The 26,631-nt window shown below is 48.3% G+C and overlaps 1 protein-coding gene and 1 non-coding gene across 3 annotated transcripts in view; one reads left to right on the plus strand and one right to left on the minus strand.

The window, feature by feature from the left end:
- The window catches only part of LOC127578810 (deoxynucleotidyltransferase terminal-interacting protein 1), a 30,494-nt gene extending 7,448 nt beyond the window's left edge, over positions 1-23,046 (minus strand). Inside the window, exons 1-9 of one of the 2 annotated variants that reach the window (XM_052031278.1) lie at positions 22,890-23,046; positions 19,247-19,317; positions 16,135-16,231; positions 12,067-12,165; positions 10,551-10,619; positions 9,248-9,304; positions 8,536-8,597; positions 6,788-6,833; positions 6,154-6,212 (exon numbers count right to left, since the gene is read on the minus strand). In XM_052031278.1, the coding sequence (XP_051887238.1) occupies positions 6,154-6,212; positions 6,788-6,833; positions 8,536-8,597; positions 9,248-9,304; positions 10,551-10,619; positions 12,067-12,165; positions 16,135-16,231; positions 19,247-19,317; positions 22,890-22,955 (626 nt within the window). In that variant the 5' untranslated portion in view covers positions 22,956-23,046. The remainder of the gene's footprint in view (positions 1-6,153; positions 6,213-6,787; positions 6,834-8,535; positions 8,598-9,247; positions 9,305-10,550; positions 10,620-12,066; positions 12,166-16,134; positions 16,232-19,246; positions 19,318-22,889) is intronic. The other variant, XM_052031279.1, reaches the window with a different exon arrangement.
- A 196-nt stretch (positions 23,047-23,242) lies between these two features.
- trnat-ugu (transfer RNA threonine (anticodon UGU)) lies at positions 23,243-23,315 on the plus strand. Its single transcript has one exon. It is a non-coding gene; the product is annotated as a tRNA-Thr (tRNA).
- Positions 23,316-26,631: the final 3,316 nt, after the last annotated feature.

Genomic DNA, 26,631 nt, shown 5'->3' on the forward strand with positions numbered 1-26,631 from the left:
TTGCTTTTGCTCAATGAGCAGAGAGTGTGCCGAACTCGCTATCTGAAAGGCAGAAGGCAGAAACCCTGATCACATTTGAAAGATACCTGGCTCAATATTTGAAGAAATGCAACCTACAAGATCACAGATGGAAAGGTGGGAAATGGGAGCAATTTAACCAGTGTGGCAGCCTGCACACACGGGACTCGAACCACCATCGGGAGCCACGGGCAGACACGCAGTAGCGCGTTTGGAACTACCTGCTTGGGGCAGACCCTCTGGGGACAGTCGGACGTCACGTCCGCCCCGCGGGTCGCAGGGGCCCATGGGATGGGAGATTTAAGCGCGCGATTTTGAATCAGTGAAGGGGTTTTTTGAGTTCAGCGCTCTCGGTCTCCGAGCGTTCCTTTAGTAGCGCGTTGCGTGCGGCTACATTGGTGACCCCGACGTTCCAGACGGCATCTGGAGCCGGCGACTCAGCGACCAGCCACGAGTTCGAACAACTCGCACACTGTGGTCTCTCTGAAGCTCCAGACATTCTGGGCCACTCAGCCCCATGTTTGGTTCGAGCAGGCTGAGGCCCAGTTCAATATCAGAGACATTACAGCCGACGCCATGCAGTACTACTATGTGGTCAGCATGCTCGACCAGGACACGGCAGGCCAGATCATCGACTTCCCACACCAGCCACCAATGGAGGACAGGTACACTAAGCTTAAGGTGCTCCTGATCCGTACCTTTGGACTCTCCCGCCGCGTGGCTCCTACACACGGATGGTCTGGGCGACCGCACGCCATCCAAGCTGACGAATGATATGCTGGCACTCATGGACGGCCATGAGCCGTGCCTTTTATTTGAACAGTTGTTCCTCGAGTGAATGCCAGAGGACATTTGCCTCCTCCTCGCGAGTGAGGATTTCAGTGACCCACGCAGGGTCGCAGCTAAAGCAGACGTCCTTTGGCAGAGTAAGCAACGTGGAGCAGCCTCCATCGGCTTAGCCACGAGCATGCGCCCCAAAGCCCAGGCCCCGCAACCGAAGCCGTCGAGACCCACGGGGGAAAAAAGACGAAAGTTCGGAACAATGGTGTTTCTATCACCAAAGATGGGGTTCAGGTGCAAGCCGCTGCCGTCCACCATGTGTTTTACCTGGAAATGCCGGGGCCAGCCGTCGCTAATGGCTACAACGGCTGGCCACCGAGACAGCCTCCTGTAACTCTGGGACCGACTCTCCGGGTGGCGCTTCCTGGTAGGCACCGGGGCTGAAGTCAGCGTACTTCCCCCCTCGAACATGGACACTCGTAATGCAGTCCCAGGCCCCGAACTCACCGCTGCAAATGGCACCAGTATTCGGACGTACGGCCCGCGAACTATCCAACTGTGTTTCGGGTCCAGCCGTTTCACTTGGACTTTCACGTTGGCAGCAGTGTCACAGCCACTACTAGGGGCAGATTTCCTACGAGCCAACTGCATCCTGGTTGACCTAAAATGCCGGTGTTTGGTCCGCGCCAAGACGTTCCAGACTTTCCAGCTCGGAGAAGCCAAGCTACTGGCCCTCCACCTGGATTCCATGACCCTCTTGGGTAACGAATTCGCCAGGGTGTTGGCGGAATTCCCCTCCATAGTCACCCCGCAGTTCTCCACGGCCGACCCCAAGCACGGCGTGCAGCACCACATCCCCATACAAGGACCACTGCTGCAAACCCAAGCTCGCAGGCTCCCACCCGACAAGCTCCACCTCGCCAAGGAGGAGTTCCGTAAGATGGAAGAGATGGGAATCGTACGCCACTCAGACAGCCCATAGGCATCCCCGCTGCACACAGTGCCCAAGTCTGCAGGAGGATGAAGGCCCTGCAGAGACTAAAGAAGGCTCAACGACGCCACAACCACCAACAGATACCGGGTGCCCCACATCCAGGACTTCACGGCGAACCTGCATGGAGCGACCATCTTCTTGAAAATCGACTTGGTCAGGTGATACCATCAGATCCCAGTGCACCCCGACGACATGCCCAAGACAGCCCTCATCACCCCGTTCGGCTTGTTCGAATTCCTCTGTACGCCTTTCGGTCTCAAGAATGCAGCCCAAACTTTCCAAAGGCTCATGGACTCAGTGGGATGTGGCCTGGATTTCATTTTCATTTACTTGGATGATATCCTGGTGGCCAGCAGTTCGCACCAAGAGCACGTGGCACATTTGCGCCAGCTCTGCCGATGCCTGAGCAACCACGGACTGGCAATCAATCCGGCGAAGTGCCAGTTCAGGCTGACGGAGATTGACTTCTTGGGCCACAGAGTCAACCGACATGGCGCAGTTCCCCTACCGGACAAGGTCCAGGCCATCCGCCAGTTCCCCAAGCCCAGCCCGGTGAAGGGCCTGCAGGAGTTTGTTGAGACGGTCAACTTTTATCATCGGTTCGTGCCGGCGGCGGCATGCATCATGAGACCCTTGTTCAGCCTGATGGCCAGCAAGGCCAAAGAGGTGACATGGGACGCGAAGTCCACGGAGGCATTCGAGCAGGCCAAGGAGGCGCTGGCAAAGGCGGCCCTCCTAGTGCACCCGAGAGTTGATGCATCCACAGCACTCACAGTCGACGCTTTCCGACACGGCAGTCGGCGGAGTCCTGGAGCAGCTCAAGGGCCAGTGGCGACCACTCGCTTTCTTCAGCCGGCACCTACGGCCACCAGAGGTGAAGTACAGCACTTTTGACAGAGGGTTGCTAACGTTCTATCTGGCTGTCCGGCATTTCCGGTACTTCCTCGAGGGAAGGGAGTTCACCGTGTATACGGACCACAAGCCCCTCACCTTCGCACTGGCCAAGGTATCGGACCCATGGTCGGCTCGGCAGCAGAGACACTTGTCCTTTATTTCAGAATTCACCACGGACGTCCGCCACATCGCAGGGAAGAACAATGTCGTCGCCGACACACTGTCTCACCCCTGCCTCCACTCAGCGGGCATATCGTCTTCAGGAATAGACTACGCAGCACTGGCTGAAGCACAATGGTCAGACACCGAGATCCCGGCTTACCGCACCGCCGTTTCGGGGCTCCAGTTGGAGGACGTCCCCATCGGCCTGGCAGCGGATCGACTCCTGTGCAACGTGTCTACCGGCAAACCCCGACCCGTGGTACCAGCAGCCTGGAGGCGCCGGGTGTTCGACACGCTGCATGACCTGGCCCACCCGTCCATCAAGCTGGTAGTGGACAGATTCGTCTGGCACGGTTTGTGCAAACAGGTCAGACACTGGGCCAGGATCTGCGTATACTGCCAGACCGCCAAAGTCCAGCGGCACGTGAAGGCTCCCCTCCAGCAGTTCCAGCCAACGCACGGGAGGTTCCAACACATCCACGTGGACATCGTCGGCCCCCTGCCAGTCTCCCGGGGCACCAGGTATATCTTTACCATGGTAGACAGGTCCACCAGATGGCTGGAAGCCGTACCGCTCGCAGACACGTCCACTGAGTCCTGCGCCAGGATGCTCATTGCAAACTGGATCGCCAGGTTCGGCCTCTCAACGGACATCACCTCTGACAGAGGGGCACAGTTCACGTCTGGTTTGTGGACAGCACTGGCGCAGCTCCTGGCAACCCAGCTGCATCACACCACAGCGTACCATCCCCAGTCCAACGGTTTGGTAGAGCGATTCCACCAGCATCTCAAGTCAGCCTTGATGGCGCGCCTCAGGGGCCCCAACTGGACAGATGAGCTTTCCTGGGTCCTACTGGGCATCCGCACAGCCCCTAAGGAGGACCTGGGCACCTCCTCGGCGGAGTTGGTCTACGGCGCCCCCCTGACTGTCCCGGGCGAGTTCATACCAGAGGCCCAAGGTTCGGAAGAAACTCCAGCAGCAGTGCTAACAAGGCTGCAGGACAAGGTAGGGATCCTGGCACCGGTCCCGACCTCCAGGCATGGTCCCACACCATCCTTCACCTCTAAAGATCTCCGAGTCTGTGAGTATGTTTTTATTTGCAGGGGCATGCACAGGTCACCTCTACAGCGGCCGTACTAGGGACGCTTCAAGGTGATCCGGCACAACGGATCCACGTGTGTCGTGGAGGTGGGTGGCCAGGAAGAGACTTTTACAGTGGACCACCTCAAACCGGCGCACTTGGACACTGAGCGACCAGTGAGGGTACCCGCACTGCGACGGCAAGGCCGGCCACCCAGGCAAGCCACACAGACTGGGGGCTCCACTCCCCCGATGGATGTTTCGGGGGTGTGGGTGGGTTGTGTGTGGCAGCCTGCACACATGGGACTCGAACCGCCATCGGGAGCTGCAGGCAGACACGCAGTAGCGCGTTTGGAACTACCCGCTCGGGGCAGACCCTCGGGGGACAGTCGGACGTCACGTCCGCCCCGCGGGTCGCAGCGGCCCGTGGGTAGCGAGATTTAAGCGCGTGATTTTGAATCAGTAAAGGGCTTTTTGAGATCAGCACTCTCGGCCTCCGTGTGTTCCTTTAGCAGCGCGTTGCATGCGGCTACACCAGCTCCATTTTTGGCTGCATCACTGTAACGAGCTGAAAGGCATTCTTTTTACTGTATGAACGCCATGATGGAGAAAATGGAATGAAGTAGAGCCAGGGATGATGGTTATTCACAAGAGAGAATAAGATTCAGTCTTGAATCAAAACCAGTTCTCAATAAATCTTCCATGACATTAATCATGCTCACTTTTCAGATTTACAGCTACAAGAAGTTCCCAGGTAACGACAGGGTTCCATTCCGCAGAACTGTTTGTAACCCGAACTGTTCACAAGTCAGAAGTGAACAGAAACAGCTGTGAGGGGAGCATGAGCAGGTGTGGGAAGGGCAGCTATCAGCCGGCCTCACTGACTCAGTCTGCTCAAAGCTGACAGTCCTGCTCGGCTCAACCCAGTCCCCATTTGTTGTGGCACAGGGGGTGGGGTGGGAGAGAAGGTATGCGGAAATGCCCCGTACCCACCCACCAGAAGGTGCCTGTAGTCCTTCAGCTGGCAAATCCATCCCATCCATCCTGCCAGTCTCCCAACTCTTTCCTATGTCCGTAAGTCAGGCGTTCAGAACCTGGGGAAGGACCTGTACGCTGTCTTATTTATTGATCTCAGCATTCACCCTGGTCTATTTGTATCAGCCTAAGATTAGTATAGCAAGTACAAAGAGTACTATTCTGTATCTAACCTTTGCTATACCTACCCCATGAAAAACACGATGATGCTGGAGGAACTCAGCAGGCCAGGCAGAATCCGTGGAGAAAAGCAGGCGGTCAACGTTTCGGGTCAGGACTCTTCCTCAGGACTGAAGACAGGAAGAGGGGAAGCCCAATATATAGGAGGGAAAAGCCAAGCAGTGATAGATGGACAAAAGAGGGGAGGCGGGGTGGGCACAGGGTGGTGATAGGTAGATGCAGGTAAGAGATAGTGATGGGCAGGTGCCGGGGAGGAGGGGAGAGCAGATCCACCGGGGGATGGGTCAAAGGTAGGGAGAGAGAGAAACAAAAAAAGGGGTAGAAAAAAGAGAGGCTAGACGAGGGAACAAGAGGAGAAGCATGGTGTGGGGAGATCGTGGGGAAGGGGGGTGGGGATTGCTTAAAGTGGGAGAATTCAATGTTCATGCCGTTAGGCTGCAAGGTTCCAAGACGGAAAATGAGGTGCTGTTCCTCCTGACCCGAAACATTGACCGCCTGCTTTTCTCCACGGATGCTGCCTGGCCTGCTGAGTTCCTCCAGCATCAGTGTTTTTCATCTAGATTCCAGCATCTGCAGTCCTTTGTTTCTCTGTACCTACCCCAGTTGTTTAAATGTACTATGTAAATAAAGGGAGCTTTGCAACTAGCCTGTCAGTTCTTGCATTGGTAATTTTGAAGCAGTATAGAAGCAGCTTTATTCTGTACCCAACCACTGCTGCACCTGCCTGGGAGAGTCTGCAACTAACTGAAGTTCTAAATCCCAGTAATGACATCCTTATTTTGGGCGAGTGTAAATTGTAGGTCAAACAGAGATACAAACGTACGTATTCAGCAATGCCTTTTCTTGTACCAGGAAAACAAAGTGGGGCCACGTGAAGTCTTACAAGGCAGAGATGCAGGGAGAAAAGAATTTTAAAGCTTTTCTTTCCTCCCCAAGCTATCAGCCTGCAGCATAGGTAAATTTCTAGAGAGTGTACTATGGGAAAGGAACACACAGACTGGGTACTTACTTGTTAGCACGCGATCCAAGCACAAACGTGGTTGATGTGTTTAGTCTGGCTGGGTCCCACTGAAAATGTACAATAATATTTTTTTAAAAAATTAATAAGCTCCTTTGCCACTGTTCCCTCAGTCCCGACCACAGCCAGCAAAAGGCAGTGCAAGTTGCCCATTCCAGGGCACCACCTTTCTATCCTCCCAGTGTAAGGACCTGACCAGTCATTGCCAATGTCCCGTAAAAGAGAATGGGGCTGCCTGCACTCTTTAGGTTTGCAGCACCCCGCGTCTCTTTCCACTCTGAGATATTTAAAAGAGGAGGAGAAAGATATCATCCAGAGTTGTGCTAGTCCATGCCAGAGCAGCAACTCCCTGCACTATTTTCAAAGCAGTGGTTCAGACGCTATAATGGGAGCTGGAAAGGGAAAATTAGGCAGGGCTCCTGCTCCAGATTATGTTACATTGGCCTTGAAGGTGAGCCAAGGATAACACTGTGCAGTACTGCGATACCCTCACTATCACCAATACCATGATGTAGGTTCAAAGATCTTACTTCAGTTTCAATCAGGAGAGGAATTGGAGACATTTAAGTGCAAAAGAGTAAATAAACTTCTAGTTAAGGAGGGTAGTACAAGATGAAAGCATTACCTTGGGTCCTTCCCGTTTGACTGGCTCAGTGTACTTAACCTTTGAACTGAAGAAGAGGTGAAGTTAGAGCCTTTCTGATAACAGTAATGTGAGTTTTAAATTATTCCCATATTTAAAACAATCTGATCTTATTGAAGCATACAAGATTATCTCATTGAAACAAACAACATTTTCAGGGGACTGACCAGTTAGGTACAAAGCTGATGTTTCCCTGGATGGGGCATCTAGAATCAGGGGTCACAGTCTCAAAGTAAGTTGGCCGTTCAGAACTGAGACGGACAGCACGATGGCGCAGCTGGTAGACCCACTGCCTCACAGCGCCAGAGACCCAGGTTCAATCCTGACCTTGGGGGGGGGCGGGGGGCAGTCTCTGTGTGTGCGTGTGTGTGTACACGCGTTTGTGTGAGTGTGAGATCGTGTGTGGAGTTTGCATGTCTTCCCTGTGACCACGTGCGATTCCTCTGGGTGCTCTGGTTTCTCCCCACTTCCCACAGATGTGCAGGTGGTAGGTTAATTGGCCAGAGTGAATTGCCCCTAGTGTGTAGCTGAGGGGTAGAATCTGGGGAGAGTGGGGAGACTATGAGAATAACAGAGATGGGGAGAATAAAAAAAATGAAAATAAATGTAGGGTCAGTATAAATGGGTCAGCGTTGACCCAGTGGCTGAAGGGCCTGTTTCCACACTGTATATCTCTCTAAATTTCTACAGTCTCAGAATTGGGCTTCTGGAAGATCAGCTGCTGAGTATGTTCAAGATACAGATCAACAGGTTTTGGATATTAAGGGAATCAAGAGATACGGGGTTAGTTCAGGCACGTGGTGCCAAGGAGAAAGACCAACCATGATCTTAATGAAAGACAGACTGCAGAAAAGGGCTGAGTGGGCCACTCCTATTTCTTATGCTCTTATCCTGTCTCACAACAAACCCCACCCTAATCCGTCCTTGACTGAGGTCTCCTATAATGGTCTCTAAAATCAAACAGCTCGCTAAAACTGGCTAAGTGCAAATCAGGATTGATCACTCAATTACAAGATTTACCTAATCTCTCAAGGTGCTTCACTCGAGCATTACAAAGTTCAACGCCAAGTTACTCAAGGAGCTATCAAGACAAATGGCCCACAGCTTGGTCAGAGTAAGCTGTAAGGATCATCTTAAAGGGCTAAAGAGAAATAGAAAGGGTGGTGTAGGGGGGTCCAGAGTCAGAGTGTTGGTAGCTGAAGGCCATTTGGTTGCATGGTACTGGAGATCACAGCACCATTGAATAGGTAGAGATTTTGTTTGGAAGGTGAATGTTTTAGAATATCTTGTATTGACAGATTTATCTCACCAGTAGTAACACCACCTAAGCAGCTGACAGAAGGAGATAGTTACTGGCATCACCTAGCTCCAAAGATGGCTCCTGAGGACTGCTTTGCTCCAACCTCCACGTGCATCTTTTTCTATTCTACACAAGTCAATTAAACTCACCCACTAAACTCTGAGTATTTTTGTTGGCCCTGAACATATAGCACCCAGCACTGGAACTTGGAGAGAGAAACAGGCTATTTTTCTTCCCCACATCACTGGTCCGCACTTGGGACCACTAGCTGTTACCCAGTCAGTGCATCATCATCTGTGCAGATATGCAATCATTCCTGATGAAAATTAGTATGCAAGAAAAGCCAGAAACTGGAGAAGAGCAGTTTAACCAAGTCACTCCCAGTACTAGTAACACAACAGGATACACTCGCCTGAGGGTTCGTACTCACACTGCAGCATTCGGAGCTGTCCGGTCAAATGAAATCAGGTGTCCCGGCGGCCTTCCTTTCCTCTGCAAGAGTAAAATTTCTTTAAAACTTTGCACATGGTCCTTCCCTGTTTAAAAACCCTGGGCAGTTTGTCCAGTTCCATAATCCACAAGGTTACTGTATTCATAACCATTCACTGCAGGTACACTATATTGAGATGTTAAAATCAATTGGAAGTGGCACTAGCTCAATGGCTATAGGGAATGGATAATCAGGTTTGCTGTTGTGTCTGATATTTTGCGTTGAGTGTGGCACTGATATAATCCCTTGGCCGCATCAGGTACAGACCAGAATATACGTGGTTGAGTTCCTGTGATGGGACTCACTTGTGTGGTGTAATACGAACTGGCAGCTGCAGTGCTACAAGTTGCCTTTTAGTCCTATGGCTCCTATTGATGGCCATTATCCAGTGACCTCTGCTAGAAAAAGCAGACCACGGCTCGAATGTGATGCCTCCCTCAGTTAGATAGCCCACTAAGCACTAGCACTGGGCTGACATATGAAGGATGGTTTTCCAGGTCTGGTACAGGCAGTGCAAAGACCAGTGCCTCCAATAGCTATGGAGGAACCTGGAAAGCCAAGCTTACCGCCTTGCCATTTCAAACTTCCACAAACTACAACAATCGCTTTTGGTTCATCTTAACTCTCCACTTCCAGCTTCATTCAGGCTAACCTTCTTTGGGACTGGACTCCCTCTCTGGCTCAGGTCATCCTCCGCCTGTCGTGATCGCTGCAACAAGACACATTTTGAATTAAAACACCTCGCTGATTGCCCTCAAGTATAAAACATTACAGCCAATGAAATATTTTTCGAGTGTGGCCAATTACTGTTAACAAACCTAGCAGCTAATTTGTTCACAACAGCCCATAAATAGCAAAATGATAATGATGTGATAATTAATTATCAGAATATTGATTGCGGGATAAATGTTGACTGGACATTGGGGCAAATCCCCCTGGTCTCCTTCAAAATCCTCAGGACTTCAAGTTTGGACTCCATCACCAGCCCTTTACCTGGCTGCCATCAAAGCCTGAAACAAGTGGTCCATTTGGATGGAAGCACTAGTTCCACTCTACAGCTTCAACAGTCTCCACCTCTGCTCCTGACCTGCTGCTGCTGTGAACTGGTGAGCAGTGAGACAACTGTAGTGCTGCCAGCATCTGGGGAACTACATTCTATCGCAGCGTATCCTTGAGAAGGTCACATCAGTGTTGTGACCCAAGGAGCTCCTACAAGCACAAACTGGCATTTCTAGTCCACTATCTCACTTCCAAGTGTCACTATTGCTGATGTTAACATTTAATGCCAGATGGCAGCCATTCCCCATGTAAACACCTCTTGATCATGCCGCAGTTGCAGGCTACAATGACTAGATTCAAAACCTCCAACACACCTTGTGCCAATGCAACCTGTGCCAGCCCTGTGGACATGCTGAAGCAGAGGAATTATGAGAGAGTTTGTGATATTCCACTGATGCAAAGTGGTTTGGATAAGGCTGATTTTACCACGACATAAACTGCAGCTCGAGATGTCAAAATTGAACAAAATTGATCAAAACTCCTCCCTCAGGTGTAACTGGATAAGAAGAACCAGTTGCATTTTTAATCAGAAGAAAACTCCTCACTCAGTTGTCAGCTACAGGGACCACGTTCTTAGAATCTACAACCTCTTAAGATCTCTCTGGAACATGGTCTGAATCCTTTTGCTTGCCCAGATCAATCTATTCAGCTGTCAGACTGCAGCCTTCCAAAACATTGGATAAGACTGCTGAACAGACAGTGGTTATGGCAGCTTTTTTCAGTAACCAGACCTTTACCGACAATCAGAGGACAGAATAGCTCAAAGCAAACAACTGACACAGAACAAAACAGCATTAGACTGTTTGACTAATCCAAACCCCACCTGACACTCAATGGAACAAGTTATTAATTCTACTTGTGTAATCTCCACGGTCCGAGGTAAACTCAGAGCCTACCTTTGTGGCAGAAGGGTCTCCAATGGGTTTAGTAATCATTTTCCCTCCATCTGAGTACATCATCTTAGCCTGCATCAGGAAGATGGGATAAGGCACTGAGACGCTGGCTCACAGTTACAATTACACAAAGAACAAAGGAACTTCTCCATCCAAGTAAATTCCCCAGCAAGCAACCACAACATCAAATATTAATGCATTCAAAGAACTCAACTGGCCCACTGTACCCATTAACTTGTTGGAAATCTGCACCCAAAACCATTTTTTGTTGTTTCTCTACAAATCAATGTCTTTTTTCTTTCATTGCCGAACTCATAAACAGCGTGATTGATAATACTTATTAGAAGCTTCAGAAAATGTTAATTATTTTGCCTGTTGGTGTGCTTTTATTAGAAAGCTGGAACTGTCCTTCCCGGTGAAGTGACAAGCAAAGGGAGGGCAGCTGAAGCTGAAAACTATTGTTGCTCAATCATTCCAGAAAGCACCCATTTAGTCATTCACAAGATATCTATGGTCATGTGTTGATCAATGTGGTTAAAAAGTTAAACAGGTATTCCTGAGAATAATGCTGAGGAACATGATCAAGGTAAAAATCCTCAATAGATGTGTAGGAGATGTTCAAAGGTAATCCTATAAAAAAAATGCAGCACTGGGGAAAAATATATAAAGAGGGATGTTAGAATAAATACCCAAAAACTTGACAATGTTGTTGACCCGATCTGTCAAGCTCAAAATATATAACAGGTATAATCTCCACCACATTACACTGGGAGTGTGATCATGAATCTGTACTGTCAGTGGTTCTGATTGGAAATATCTGCATTCAACAATATGAAGTATTGGACTCGAATGCACGGGCTGAGAAATGCAGAACTCTTGGCATTACTGACAGATTTGATCCACCACTGACATTCAAAGACACTTAAAAATTAACTAAAATTGATGTAAATAATTTACAAGATTAAAATGTATTTAATAAAAATAAAGTTAACACAAAAACAAATAATTTAAAAACAGTAAAGGAAATGAAAATAAGTATAAAAGGTGTAAAATCCATCACATAACTACAGTTTTACTGTGTACTTGAGCCCAGCACTGTCCAGATCACACTGGATTCCAGAGTGCAGACAGCCTGAGAGATAAGTCGACTGCATCCAGCTACGCACGTCAGAACACGTGTAGGTCACGGGTGTGAGGGTCAGAGCCAGCAGTATCCAGCCCAGTGTGTCATTCTTAGTAATGGTCATCATTGTATGTTTAATTCCTAAAAGGGCAATAAGTAACTTTGAACTCTATTACCTTGTAAAATAACATAACTAAAAATATCCATTATCTACCATGAACAACGATTGCATATGGAAGTAAACATTTTCCAGTGCTCATCAATGTTGCATTTTGTGCGTTGGAAAGAAGTGCAACTTGGGTACAATACAACCAGTGAAAGGACAGGATACCATGCACCACATGCAAGGCCATCTGACCAACTCACTCACTTTCTCCCCGCTTTCATTTTTCCTACCTGTTCCAAACAGTTTTTGCAGGTTTCTTGCACCAGTTGCTCAGGGTCGACATCTTCACCAATATTGTCCTTCACATTCCACGCAGCCTTGTGGAAAAACTGAAAATAGATTCAGTCAGGACCAACAGACTCCAAACAAGTAAACAGGGTGCATTCAGACCACAAACACTAGCACTTCAATATTATATCCGATTTAATCCATTAACCCATCCAGGGAGCAGGACTCTCAGCTCATATCCATTTATCCCCTAGTCCACTGAGTCAAACTTGCTTTAGATGTACCTCCTGCCTAGAATTGAATTTGGTTGTCTTGCACTAATCTCTATTCACAGCCCCTGAAGCTCAACATACCTACGCGAAGCACTACCTGCTCCCTCAACCTTATTCCCTCTAAACTACTGACCACCAAATTTTCCTTTCTGGCCTCCATTACAGGTCCTCCCTGGGTTACAAATGCATCTTCTGGCCTGTTTGAATGGGGCATTTCTGAGTGTCTTCTCTCCCCATTCCCCACCTCCTCCTGAGCTGCAACAACTGGGGGCTGGGTCAAGCTGAGCAGAGCTGGGAGCGCGACCAGACTCACTCGCTTACTGAGTCAGTGAGGCTGGCTGGTGGCTGCTTTTCCCGTGCCAGCTCACTCTCCTGTCACAGCCGTTTCTGTGATCCTTATCCACACACTGGTTTCTGATCACTTCTGACTTATGAACAGTTCAAATTACAAACAGTTCTCTGGAACAGAACCATGTTTCTGTTTCTCTGTTCTTTGGAATTCTTTTCCCAAGAGGGCTGTGGCTGCTCAATTATTGAGTAAGTTTCAAGGATGAAACAGAGATTTTTGAACATTAATGGTATTGCGGGGTTAGGGAATGAAGTTGCCAGGACCCGATGGTCTGTAACCAAGGGTTTTAAAGGAAGTGGCTGTGGAGATAGGGGAGTCATTGTCTGAATTTTTTTCAAAACTCAGGAGGGCACCAATGGATTGGAAAACTGCAAATTTGACTCCCTTGTTCAAAAAGAGAGGGACTCAGAAAGTGGAAAACTATCGGCCTGCTAGCTTAATGTCTATTGTTGGCAAGATGCTGAAGTCTATAATCAAGTAAGAAATAAAATCTTAGCGTAATCAAACCAAGTCAACATGGTTTTACAGTAAGTAAATCATGTTTGATTAATCTGCTAGAATTTCAATAATGTAACAAGCAGAGTTGATGAGGGGAAGCTGTAGATGAAGTGCATTTGGATTTCCCAAAGGCTTTTGACAACATGCCACGTAATAGGCTGGTGCACAAGAGCTAATGGTATTGAGGTAAGTGTGTTAGCATGCTTTGAAGAATGGTCACCAGAAGACAGAGTTGGAATAGCTGACAGACTGGAAGGATGCACACAGTGGATTGTCTCAAGGATTAGTGCTTGGTCCGAAGTTGTTCAGTATTAATTACCTGGAGGAAAGGGCAGAGGTTGAGGTATCCAAGTTTATCGATCACACAAAAATAGGTAGGAGAGCACGTAGCAATAGGGATAAATGGACTCTGCCACAAAACATAGACAGGTTGAGAGTGAGGGTGAAAGCTTGGCAAATGGGTATTAATGTGCGAGGCCATGCACTTTGGGAAGAGGAATCAAAAGATAGATTATTATTTAAATGGAGAAAGATTGCAAATGAGTGAAGTTTAGAGGGACCAAGGTATTCTTGTGCATGAAAACTTAGCAGCAAGTGGTTATGAAAGCAAACTGCATTTTGATCATTATTGCAAAGGGGTTGAAGTTTAGAAATATTGTTACAATTGTGCAGTGTTGGTGAGGCTACACCTAGTGTACTGCAGTTTTGGTCCCTTTATTTAAAAAAGGATACACTAGCGCTGGAGGCAGTCTAAAAGAGACTCATAGCTAATTCCTGGAATGAGAGGGTTGTCCTATCATAAGCAACTGAAGGAATTGGATCTATATTCTTTGGAATTTAGAAGAATGAAAAGCATCTTAAATCACATAAAATCCTAAAGATACAATGACAGGATAGATGCTGAGATGTTTCCATTGGGAGTCTCCATATTTCTTTATGACATAGGAGGAAGACACTTCAGCCATCAAGTCTATACTGGCTCACACAGAAATCCTACCTCCCCACTAAATTTCCAAGTAACCTATTCTACCACTCACCCACACACTAGGGGCAATTCACAGTGACTAATTAACCTACCAATCCGCACATCTTTGAGATGTGGGAGGAAACCAGAGTACCCTGGGGAACAAACACGATCACAGAGAGCAATAGACGTCAGCATCCAACCAAGGCTGCTGGCGCTGTGAGGCAGCAGTTCTATGGTGCGTCACTGTGCCAGCTACATTGAAGGAGGGAACATAGTTACAAGATGAGGGGGTGGTCATTTAAAATTGATGTGTGTAAATATTTTTTCTAGCAAAGGGTGGTGAGCCAGTGAAATTCTCTACCCTGGAGGGATGTGGAGTCTGGATCACTGGAAGTGTTTAAAGATGAGGTGGATACATTTTTGAAAGATCAGAGAACAAAGGGCTATGGGGAACCAGCACAAGACAGGGGTTGAGAGCTGCAGCAGATTAGCCATCAGCACATTGAACGGTAGGGCCAGATGGCTGACTCTTGCTCCTATCTTCCCTATTCTCAAAAACAGATCCAAATTTGCCCATGATTTGATTGACAGCTACCTTAATGAATTTCAAACCCTCCGACATGCCGTTAGACTGCATAATTTAATGACAGTTGTGTCTTCTCAACAATCAGCATTGGATTGGTGAAGAGCAGGAGCCAGACATGCACTCATCTAGATACTCAGAGCTACTACACTCACAGCTCCAAACACAGTGCCTGACCCATACACTATCACCCTGTTTGACACTTCTCTATGAGGGCAAGTAAATAATAAACATCATCAGAGGCACTTTAACTGGTGATGTACAGTCACGAATATAAAGGACTTGTATCACATACAGTGATTAGTGTATAAATAAATATCATGTCTTCATTACAGTATGTGGGCATCTTCATCAAAACTGAATAATCACAGTAATTAATTTAATATTTCCAGGAGAACAGAATTAAAAATGTGATAGCTGGCAGTGTCAATTAGTATAGCACAAGTCAGTGATGACAGAGTACACGGCAGCACAGCCACAGGTCAACAGTCACAGCCAGTATGAAAAAAAAATTAGTTGGCATATTCCTAAATACCTAATGTTATTTTTATTAAATCTTATAATATTAATCTGCAACATGATAATTCCACATTTTAGATCTGGCAATACAGACAGAAAGGCTTTGGGGGAATCAGGAAGTGAATCATCACCACAGGAAACCCAGTTTACGATCTATTTGTAGCCAGAGTCTTTACATTGCAGGTTTGGTTAAGTTTGCTGGCATCAGCCTCTGCTTCATTCCTCTCAAGTTGGGCCAGTCAAGATCTAGAATCTTACTAACTGCAAAATTTTACCTTTTCAAATCAGGCCACAGCTTGATCAAATTAAGACCACTGTTAAATATTTACAGAGAATCCCATAAATATTCAGTGGGGAGAGAAACCAAGTTAACATGTTAGATTGATGATCTTTCACTTGAACAGTTTTGAAGAAGGGTTTTTGACCTGAAACATTAACTGTTACTTTTCCATAGATGTTGCCTGACCTGCTGAATGTTTCCAGGATTTTCCTTTTAATTTCAGCTTTTACTTTTCAATTGTTAGATAACTGTTCCCTCATTGTCACAGTACAAACTGTCTGGATTATCACTATACATAACTAATCCTTACATGCTCCACTCTTTGTTGATTCCAGAATATAGTGTTTCAGGAATTCTCTTCCCAACAGCACAAAGGGAATTCCTTCAGCATGTGGGTTGCAGCAGTTCCAGGTGTGACTCACTACTACCCATTCAAAGGTTAGTGAGGATGGCCAATAAATACCTGTCACCAAGGATGCCGCAGTCTCAAAAGAAGGTTTCAAAGCTTGAACTGCCAACCCACTCAGCAAGAAGGGGACACAGCACAGAATCTATCACTCAGCCAGCACAGAGCAGGAATGCTGTAGGTTAGGTCCGCTTACCTTGGTGTATTTGTTGATTACAGCGCGGATCTCCTCATTGATGTGGGGCTGCAGGACAGCTCGCAACAGATCCATGGAAATGTTTGGATTGGTGAAGCTGAAGAAAGGAGACAGACTGATATGACATCTTTTTAGAGGATGAAAATATCTTTTAACTGTCCATTCAACATAGGCAATTCAGGGAAACAACCACTGATAATCTATATATGTGGCATCCCATCTCCACTTTGTGAGGTAGCTCAACAAAGGGTTGGACATGAGGAATAGATGCTTTTGCTCACATCATGACCAAGGTTCCATCAAATGTTACAGAGTCACACTGCAGGTGTGGAGGAATGGAGTAGCATAGTCGGGAAGTTTTAGTACAAATCTGCAGAACTTTAGCAAGTGCATCCATTTGGGCTCTTTATTTAAGAAAGGGAATTCATTTGAAGGTGTCTCCCCCAGAGAGCTGTGGATTCCAATTCGTCAACTATATTCAAAACAGGGTCAGATTTTTGGACTACTGGGAAAATCGAGCTAGGAAAACAGGAGCTAGGGAAGTGGAACTTAGGCTAACAATTAGATCACGCATGATCTTACTGAGTAGTGGAAAAGGCTCAAGAGGCCAAATGGTCTAGTTGTGCTTTCATTTCTTATGCTCTTAATCTGAATACACAAGCTCTCATCCAGGGCAGTCTCTGCTATCTACAATTTTGGTTAAACAATATGATCATTTCCAAATGATATGGTGGTCAACACAAAGCAGTGTTGTTGCAAACCAAAGCAAAAGTCCCTACTATACTGCAATTAAAAGGAAAAGACCACTACACTAGGTAGTGATTAAACATACTTACAGGTTTGGATACGAGAACCTACACATGTAACAAAAAGGAATGATTGAAGAATTTCAAGTATTCTTTGTTTTTAGCTTCTGATAACGAATGAGATCAGGAGATTTAATTTTAAACACAGTGGGGAATGAAGTGGAGAAGAATGCAAAAGAAGTTTTACAACTCAGGATGTAAAAGAGAGGAAATCTCCGAGATGCCATAAAGAGGCAGACAGAAAGAGGGAGGACTGAGGTAAGGAGAGCTTGTCAGACAAAGGTTTTCCTCAGTTTGTCCAGAATGCAGAGGTGCATCATTCCAGCATCGCAGAATGGTTACATCACAGAAGGCGGCCATTTGACCCTTCTATACAAGGGCAGTTCAGCTAGTCCTACTCTCCTACATTCTACCTATAGTTCTGCAAGTTACTTCTTTTCAGATACCTATCCAGCTTCCTTCTCAACGCTACAGTTGAAACAGCCTCCACCACCAGATATGGCAGCGTATTCCAGACCCTGACAACTCGCTGTGTGAAGTAGTCCTTCCTCATCTTACTTTTGCTAATCATTTATTTTCTATTTCCCCTAGTTCTTAATCATCCCACCAATGAGAACAGTTTCTCCTCGTCTATATTGTTCATGATTTTAAATACTTTTATCAGATCGCCACACAAACTCTTGATCCATGTAACTGAAGTCCATCATCCCTGGAATCATTTCAGTGATCTCTTTTTCACCATCCCTACAGCATTCACACTTTCCTAAAGTGTGGTACCCAGAACAGGAGACAGTGCGCTAGTTGTGGCCACCCAGTGTTTTATAAAGGTTTATCGTGACTCGAGAGACTGCTAGAATCTGGAGCAAGAATCAATGTGCTGAAGGAACATCTGCTGGGGGAAAGGAACCGTGGACATTTCAGGTGGAGACCCTGCATCAGCCCTGTGCCTTTATTTGTAAAGCCCAGCATCTCAAATACCTTGTTTACCACTTTCTCAATTTACCTCACTACTTTCAACAAACTTTGCACATATAACCCAGATCTCTTTGTTCTTGTAATACCTTTGGAACTGTACCCTCTAATTTATATTGCCTCTTCTCATTCGTCCCAAAATGTAACATGTCACATTTCTCAGCATTAACTTTCAGCTGCCACCTATCCCCTCCATTCCACCCAGTCTGTGACTCTCTCTTTGAAACCTATTACTTTTCCCCAACAATTCAACGTGTTGCTGTACTTTATATTATCTGCAAATTTGGAAATTGTGCCCTGTATACCCAAGTCCGTCTCATTAATATACATTTAAATCCCCAGGGAACACCACTGTACACCTTCCTCTATCCTGTAAAGCCATCTTACTGTGTGTACTGCATCTTAGTTTCAGCATTGTTTGTTTTTCTTTTAAATGCTTCTGCCCACATTCCTCTCTCTCTATTTGTACCTCCTCCAGACAGACCGGCTATGAGTAACAAGCATTCACCACCCTCTCTAAGATGGCTCCAACAACATTTGTGCCACCTGGGCTCTCTGTGACTCCATCCTATCACAGACATTTCTTTTCTTCTCCACACCCCCTCACCCCTCCTTGTTGTTTCCTCACCTTCCCAGTTCTGTTGCAAGGTCCTCGACCTGAAACATTAACTGTTCCTCTCACCACAGATCTGCTGTCTCCAACAGTTCCTGATTTTGTCTCAGAATTCCACCACCTGCAGTTATTTTGCTTTTCTTTCATTACTACTCACACTGCCTCTGACCACGCCGACCACTGCAAACATCTACACTAATCCCATTTCGCCGCATTATGTCTGTAGCCTTCTATGCCATGGAGAATCAATTGCTTGTGCAGATGCTTCTTAAATGCTGTGAGAGTATCTGCCTCCGCCAACTCCCCCTGCAGCACATTCCAGATTCCAACCACTCTGTGTGGGAAAAAATAATCACCCTCAGATCCTCTTTAAACCTCCTACCGCTCACCCGAACTCATTACAGCCTGGATCCAAACAAAAGTCTAGAAATACTCCCTTTCTAGTGCCAGACCACATTCCAATTCCAAAGACGTACGGGTTAGGAAGTTGTGGGCATGCGATGTTGGCACTGGAAGTGTGGCGACACTTGCAGGCTGCCCCCAGAACACTCTACGCAATGATGCATTTCACTGTGTGTTTCGATGTACATGTGACTAATAAAGATATCTTATCGAGGATTCAGTTTTCCCAACCGGGCTTCTGATCCCACCAGATTTGGACCAGGATAATCAGCATAGAGACCTTGTTCTTACGTGCACTTTGATGAACAAAATGCTTTACCTCACTGCCATCTGTGATCTCCGACCTCTTCGGGCAACTTGGCGGTGCTTAATCATGATGTTCCAAGGATTCTGTAAACAAAAAAAGCAAGATTAAAACCAAAAAATACTCAGCAAGTCGGAGAGCATCTGTGCAGAGAGAAAGAGTTAACATTTCATTTGAAGATCTTGCATCAGAACTGAAAAAGTTAGAGATAAAACAAGTTTGATGTTGAAGAGACTGAGGGAAGAAATAAAAAGAACAAAAGGTCTGTGTTAGGGTGGAAGGCTTGAATGACATGTAGTGGTGACATCGGCTGAGGGAGGGCGGTAAAGGCATCTCAGGAAGGGCTGTGTGGGGTGGTGCAGGTGTTGGGCGTTGGGTGGGGGGGGGGGGGAGAAGAAATGAAAAGGTGGTGGAATTAAATAGGAAATAAATAAAATTACAAACAGAGGAAAGACACAAAAAAAGAGGAACCTTAAATTGTGAGATACATGGCTGGAACATCGTAAGATCAAGGCAATACCTCCAGTATACAACACTTTCAAGATGGGCTCACCTTAACACAATCCCTACCCCCCCCCCCACCCCCACCAAAACACTGAACCCTCCGTTACAGACCCACCACAACACCAAACTCTGCATCACAACCCACTGCTGCACCCACCCCTTTATTACGAGTTCCCAGCTACATCCACATCATGTTGTATGGATTTTTATGCACCCCATTCCCACTAGATACATTCACATGAGGATATAGAAACAAATTCCAAAGTCAGAGCGCCCTGGATGGCTAAAGTTATGGAGATTAAAACAATAAGGTGGATGATAATAAACATCAGTCTGGTAATTTGGTCAAAATCCAAGGAGAAAAAGCACAGAGAGCAACTAAAAAATGAATAAGGAATGAAGAGAGTTTGAGAATAGATTAGTGAACAACACTATGTATTATACAATGCTCCAAAGGAGATTCTTACTCAGGACTAAAGAGATCTTCGGACAGAGAAATGCAGCATAGATAAAGAACTAACTAAGAGCTTTATTTTGTCTTTACAAGTGAAGATGCTGCTAACGCCACAACAAGAGGGTTGCAAAATCTGGTAGGTTAGCAGACAGACAAAATAAGCTTAGAAGTGGCATTCAGTCCTTTTAGGATGCACCCTGGGATACTGGGAGAAGTGCAGGATGGAAATAGTGAGGCACTGGCCACAGTCTCCTTTGGAAATGGGGTAATGCCACAGAAGTACAGGGATATGAACCTATGAAATAGGCCATGCAGACTCTCAAGCCTGCTTTGCCATTTAATGAGATAATGGCTAATTGGACTGCAAGCTCCACTCTCCATTCTCGTGGTAACCTCTCTCCACAGATACTGCCTGACCTGCTGAGTATTTCCAGTATTATGTGTTTTTATTTCAGATTTTCAGCATCTGCCATTTTTCTGCTTTAAAAAAAATATCAGTGCATGTTTAGCTTCATGTGGGCCTCCTTTCACCCTTCTTCATCAAACCCCATCAGCACACCCTTCTACTCTCTTCCTTGCATCCTTATCTCATCTCCCCTTGAATACACCTATGCCCATCACCTCAATTACTCATTGGGGTGGTGATTTTCAAATTCTGGATAAAAATACTTCTCCTTAATTTCCGACTGGATATGTGAGTAACTATTTATTGTGCCTAGAATCCATCTGCAGAAGAACAGTTTCAGTCTGTAATCTCATGATGGACAAGAGATATCAGCTCCAGCATCAACCTCTGTGAACAGTACTCCAATTGCAGTCTAATTAAGGTTACAAACATTTAACAGAGCTTCTGTTTTTCATTTGTATCTCTCTAGGAATAAAGAAAGCACTGCTTCGTTTGTTTTTAAATAGCTCTGTGTTTTCATAATTGTGCGGCTACTTTCAGTGACCTGTATTTCTGTATTCACAAGTCCCCCAGTTCTCCCATCTGCTTAGACACACTTTCCCCAATCGATTGCACCTTCCTTATTTTTCCAACTCAAATTTATCACTTTATATTCATTTCAAGCACATTTATGCTGCCATTTGTCAAGATCGTTGTGTTCCCTCTGTATTTTATCACTATATTAAATACACTCTCTCCTAAGTGGTGTCCTGCAAAAATTTTGAAATTGTATTTCCAATTCTGCAAGCTCCATGTATCTGATGAAAACATCATTCCAGCACCAACATGTGGACTACCACTTTCCAATATCTGGCAATTTAATTAATAACCTTTAATCTGCATTCAGTAGCCAACTTGACATCCACTCTCAAAAAGTAAGAACTGCAGATGCTGAAAGACATTGCAGGTGCACAAAGGCAAAGCACCCCAGAGACAAGCCCTTGACACCTTGCGGTCCCGCATATCCTGTGAATCCCTGACAGCTCGAGTACCACGTACAGTTTTGGTCACCACATTATAAGAAAGATGTGACTGCACTGGACAAGGTGCAGAGGTGATCTACAAGGATCATGCCAGCACCATAAAGCTGTAGCTATGAGGAAACATTGGATACGTGGGTTTTTTTTTGGGGGGGGGGGGGTGGAATAGAGCCGGCTGAGAGAAGACTTAATTGAGTGAATATAGAAGAATGAGTGCCCCAGACATTGGAAGAGCCATTTCCCTTAGCTGAGAAGTCAAGATCCAGAGGCATAGATTTAAAAGCAGAGGGGAGAGGTGGAAATATTTTGCCACCCAGTGGGTGCTCGGGTGCAGAAAGCCCCATCCTGTTTACACAGTGCCCTCGCAGAGCCGCGAGCTGCAGAGCAGGGAGGTGGGATCAGGCTGGGTAGCTCCTTCCCGACGGGCACAGGTTCGGCAGGGCGAATGGCCTCGCCCACCAGCCTGTGCTCGCCCTCAACCTCCAACCCCACCCACCCGTCACCCCGGCATTGCTGGGACTGGGACCGGGACCGGGGGCCGGGGATGGGGATGGATGGGGGGGGGATGGGGATGGGGATGGATGGGGGGGGGATGGGGATGGGGGGATGGGGATGGGATGGGGGATGGGGATGGGGGGGATGGGGATGGGGGGGGATGGGGATGGGGGGGGATGGGGATGGGGGGGATGGGGATGGGGGGGGATGGGGATGGGGGGGATGGGGGGGATGGGGGGATGGGGGGGGATGGGGATGGGGATGGGGATGGGGGGGCGGGCCGGGGTTGGGGACCGGGTCTGGGGGCCGGGGACCACGGGCCCAGGACTGAGGGACCAGGTACCGGGGCTGGGGACCGGGGACCAGGGGCCCGGGACTGAAGGACCAGGTATCGGGGCCGGGGACCGGGGACTGAGGGACCAAGTATCGGGGCCGGGGACCGGGGACTGAGGGACCAAGTATCGGGGCCGGGGACCGGGGACTGAGGGACCAAGTATCGGGGCCGGGGACCGGGACCGGGGACTGAGGGACCAGGTATCGGGGCCGGGGCCCGGGACCAGGTATCGGGGCCGGGGACCGGGGACTGAGGGACCAGGTACCGGGGCTGGGGACCAGGTACCGGGATGGGGACCGGGGACCAGGGGCCCGGGACTGAAGGACCAGGTATCGGGGCCGGGGCCCGGGACCGGGGACTGAGGGACCAGGTACCGGGGCTGGGACCAGGGACCGGTGCCGCCCTACCACCGGACGGGGCTGCGGACGGTAACCGGCGCCGCTCACCGTACTCGGGCCCTCGGGCTCCGGCAGGCCGCCCGCCGGGCTTCCCTCCTCGCCGCTCGCTCCCATGGCAACCGCGCCTCCCGCCCGCCGACCCTTCCCGCCGCCGTCACCGTCGCCTCGGCCGCCCGGCCAGTCACTTCCGGGACAAAGCGGCGCGGTGACGACAGCCACCGGCCGCCATCTTTGTGCGGGGCGCCCTGGACCCCGCCGGCCGCCATCTTTGTGCGGGGCCCCCCCCCAACCACCACCACCGCGACGTGTTGACCCGACACCGCCACCTGGCTGCAGCCGGCGGAGCCGCGGGTCGTCCGCGCTTCGCGTTCGAAAGCCGGCCCGGCGCCGCCTGCTGCATGGGCTCCATAGCTCAGGGGTTAGAGCACTGGTCTTGTAAACCAGGGGTCGCGAGTTCAAATCTCGCTGGGGCCTGCGGCCGTTCCGTTTTATTCCTGCCGGTGGTGGGCGGGGGGGGACCCCCGGACCCCCGGACCCGGCCGCCGGGGAGTGAATGCTGATGCTGGAGGCCGGGCAGCATCAGGGATCATCTCCCCAGGGACTTCCCACTGCCCGCACCGTGGGTGCAACACCTGCCCCTACACCACCTCCACCTGGGGAGCCAAACAGTCCTCTCAGGTGAGGCAGGGATTCACCTGCACCTCCCTTCATATCATCGACTGCATTCGGTGCTCCAAGTGCGGCCTCCCCCACACTGGTGAGACCAAACGCAGACCAGGTGACCGTTTCGCAGAACACCTGCGCTCTGTCCGTAACCGTGACCTGCATCTCCCTGTTCCCGGTTACTTCCACTCCCCCTCCCGCACTGTCACTGATATGTCAGTCCTCGGCCTCCTCCACTGCCGGGAGAATTCCAAGCGCAAACTGGAGGAACAGCACCTCGTTTTCCGACTGGGAACCTTGCAGCCTAACGGCACAAACATTGAATTCTCCCACTTTAAGTAATCCCCACCCCCCTTCCCCACAATCCCCCCACACCATGCTTCTCCTCTTGTTCCCTCGTCTAGCCTCTCTTTTTTCTACCCCTTTTTTTGTTTCTCTCTCTCCTTACCTTTGACCCATCCCCCGGTGGATCTGCTCTCCCCTCCTCCCCCACACCTGCCCATCACTGTCTCTAACCTGCATCCACCTATCACAGCCCCAGTCTCAGTACATCACCACTCAACACATTTTTCAGTCTTTCTCACCTCATCTGCAACAACCTTTCCACGAGGCTGGAACTAATCTATAAGACGAATGAGGAACTATTTGATCTACATTTCTTTCACTCCAGAACCCTGGTCATGCTAGCTCCAGTCATTGAGCTGCTGGACGTCGATGATGCTTGCCCACGTGCACGTTTGGAGGCTGAGCTCAAAGATATTGTAGCTCATTCACCAAAGCACGTGAGAGGCCTGACACTCAACATCTGCAAAGCAAAGATCCTCTACCAACCTTGCTACGTAGTTTGTCCCCCTTGACTCTCACCAGTTTTTACCGATGCACCATAGAAAGCATCCTATCTGGATGTGTCACGGATTGGTACGGCAGCTGCTCTGCCCGGGACCGCAAGAAACTGCAGAGAGTTGTGGACACAGCCCAGTGCATCACGGACACCAGCCTCCCCTCCTTGGACTCTGTCTTTACCTCTCGCTGCCTTGGTGAAGCAGCCAGCATAATCAAAGACCACACCCACCCAGGTCATTCTCTCTTCTCTCCTCTTGAATCGGGTAGAAGATACAGGAGCCTGAGGGCACGTACCACCAGACTTAAGGTCAGCTTCTACCCCACTGTGATAAGACTATTGAACAGTTCCCTTATACAATGAGATGGACTATGACCTCACAATCTACCTTGTTGTGACCTTGCACCTTATTGTCTACCTGCACTGCACTTTCTCTGTAGCTGTGACACTTTACTCTGTACTGTTATGTTTTTACCTGTACTACCTCAATTCACTCTGTACTGACTCAATGTAACTGCACTGTGTAATGAATTGACTTGTACGATCGGTTTGTAAGACAAGCTTTTCACTGTACCTCGGTACAAGTGACAATAATAAACCAATACCAATACCAATACCAACATGGTGACATCCTGGAAATTGTGGACCACTTCCCAGATCTCGGGAGACACCTGTTGGCGAAGACAGACACCGATGGTGAAATTCACCATAACTTTGCTAGCCCAACCTTTGTCTAACTAAGGAAAAGAATGTTTGAAGAGCAAGATCTCAACCACTGGTCTACCAGTTAACAGTGATCGCTGTTCTCCTGTACATTTCTATATGAACTACCTATTGGAGGCGCCTTAACGCACCTCCCCTGGGCCAATGTTCCTAGCCTCTAATTACCCTCAGGCCTTGCTATTCACAAGCTCAACACCAAACACCCGAACATACACGGTACTCTGATCTCTGTCATGAGAAGGTGGACAGAGGAAAAGATCTGTGTTCAAAGCCTCCATGAAAAAAATTACCATCCCACAGGCTGAGAATGGGAACAATGTCACCCTTCACTGATGTGCAGGCATTGTCTATGACCTGAGCAGTGAGCACCTGTGCGTCAGCAAAAGAGGAAGTGGGAGGTGAGATTCATATGGTCTGACTTCCCTGCTGAACGTTAGAGAAATACAGTGTCGATGGTGACTGTTTTGTGTGGTGTTGGGTCTTCACCTGGATGTTTTTCCTCTTGTGTCTCTTCCTCATCTCATTGTGGGTCATCTGGCCCTAGGACTCCAGAACATGCTGCTGCCTGTCAGTTGTTGCTGACAGCACCTGTGTGGAATATCCCAGAGAGCGCCCCTGAACTGAGGGGGACATCAGAATGGAACCTACAGGATGCTTCCGAAGGTTGTGTGGCTTTATCGCGCTGGTCTGCAGCAGTGTGAGGGAATTACACAGGAGTGAGGAGGCAGGGAAGGAGAGGGCCGCCATTATCCCCAACCCCCCCCCCCCCCCCCCCCATCCATCTCTCTGGGCAGAGCCAACCTCTGAGGAGTTACAGGTGTTGTCAGGATTTGTTGTATTGACCACCAGGAACAGCTTCTAATATCCAGCAGCTTTATGTTCAGTGAGAGGAAGCCTTTCCTATTGATACTAAGGTCGTTGTTTGGAGCAGGCACAGGACAGCAGTCACTAGCTGCCTGCACTAGTTCCCATCGTCAGTCTGGCTCTCCGTCATCTCTCCACCTCCACCCCACTCTCGATCACTCCTAATCATGAACCACCACCCCCTTGAACCCCATCCCCTGAATACTAAACTCTGTTGTACTCCTTACCTCGCTCACATCATGGCTCAAGACCCCCTTCAACCCCAACTTGCATCCCACGATGGCGATGACCTCCCCCTCCATTGGCTGTTGTCACCGAGAGCTGACATTAGTGTTCCTCTGCCTGCAAATTGATTGTCTGCCCCAATAAACTGCGGCCAGCCCTCAGTCCCTTCAGAATCCCAAAGCCTTAAGTGCTCCCAATTTAATGACAATGGGGTCCACAACCTAGATGGACAAAACCATGGAGTCATTGTGTACCTTCACTGCTTGTCCCAGTGTCCTACCATTTATGTCATTTACAACTGACGCCCGAGGATTCTGCTCATGTCCTCCTGTTCATGTCTACACTCCTCTTCATGGATCACAGCAACTCTATGCACCAGTCGTTCATTTATATCACCCCTGGGAGGCTGTCCCACTGCAGTCTCCAGGGTTCCTGCCTGGCCTGTTCAGCTCAGTTCCCTGCACTACAGCTGCT

This window comes from Pristis pectinata, chromosome 16, assembly GCF_009764475.1.
Source record: "Pristis pectinata isolate sPriPec2 chromosome 16, sPriPec2.1.pri, whole genome shotgun sequence".
NCBI classification, from domain to species: Eukaryota; Metazoa; Chordata; class Chondrichthyes; order Rhinopristiformes; family Pristidae; genus Pristis; species Pristis pectinata.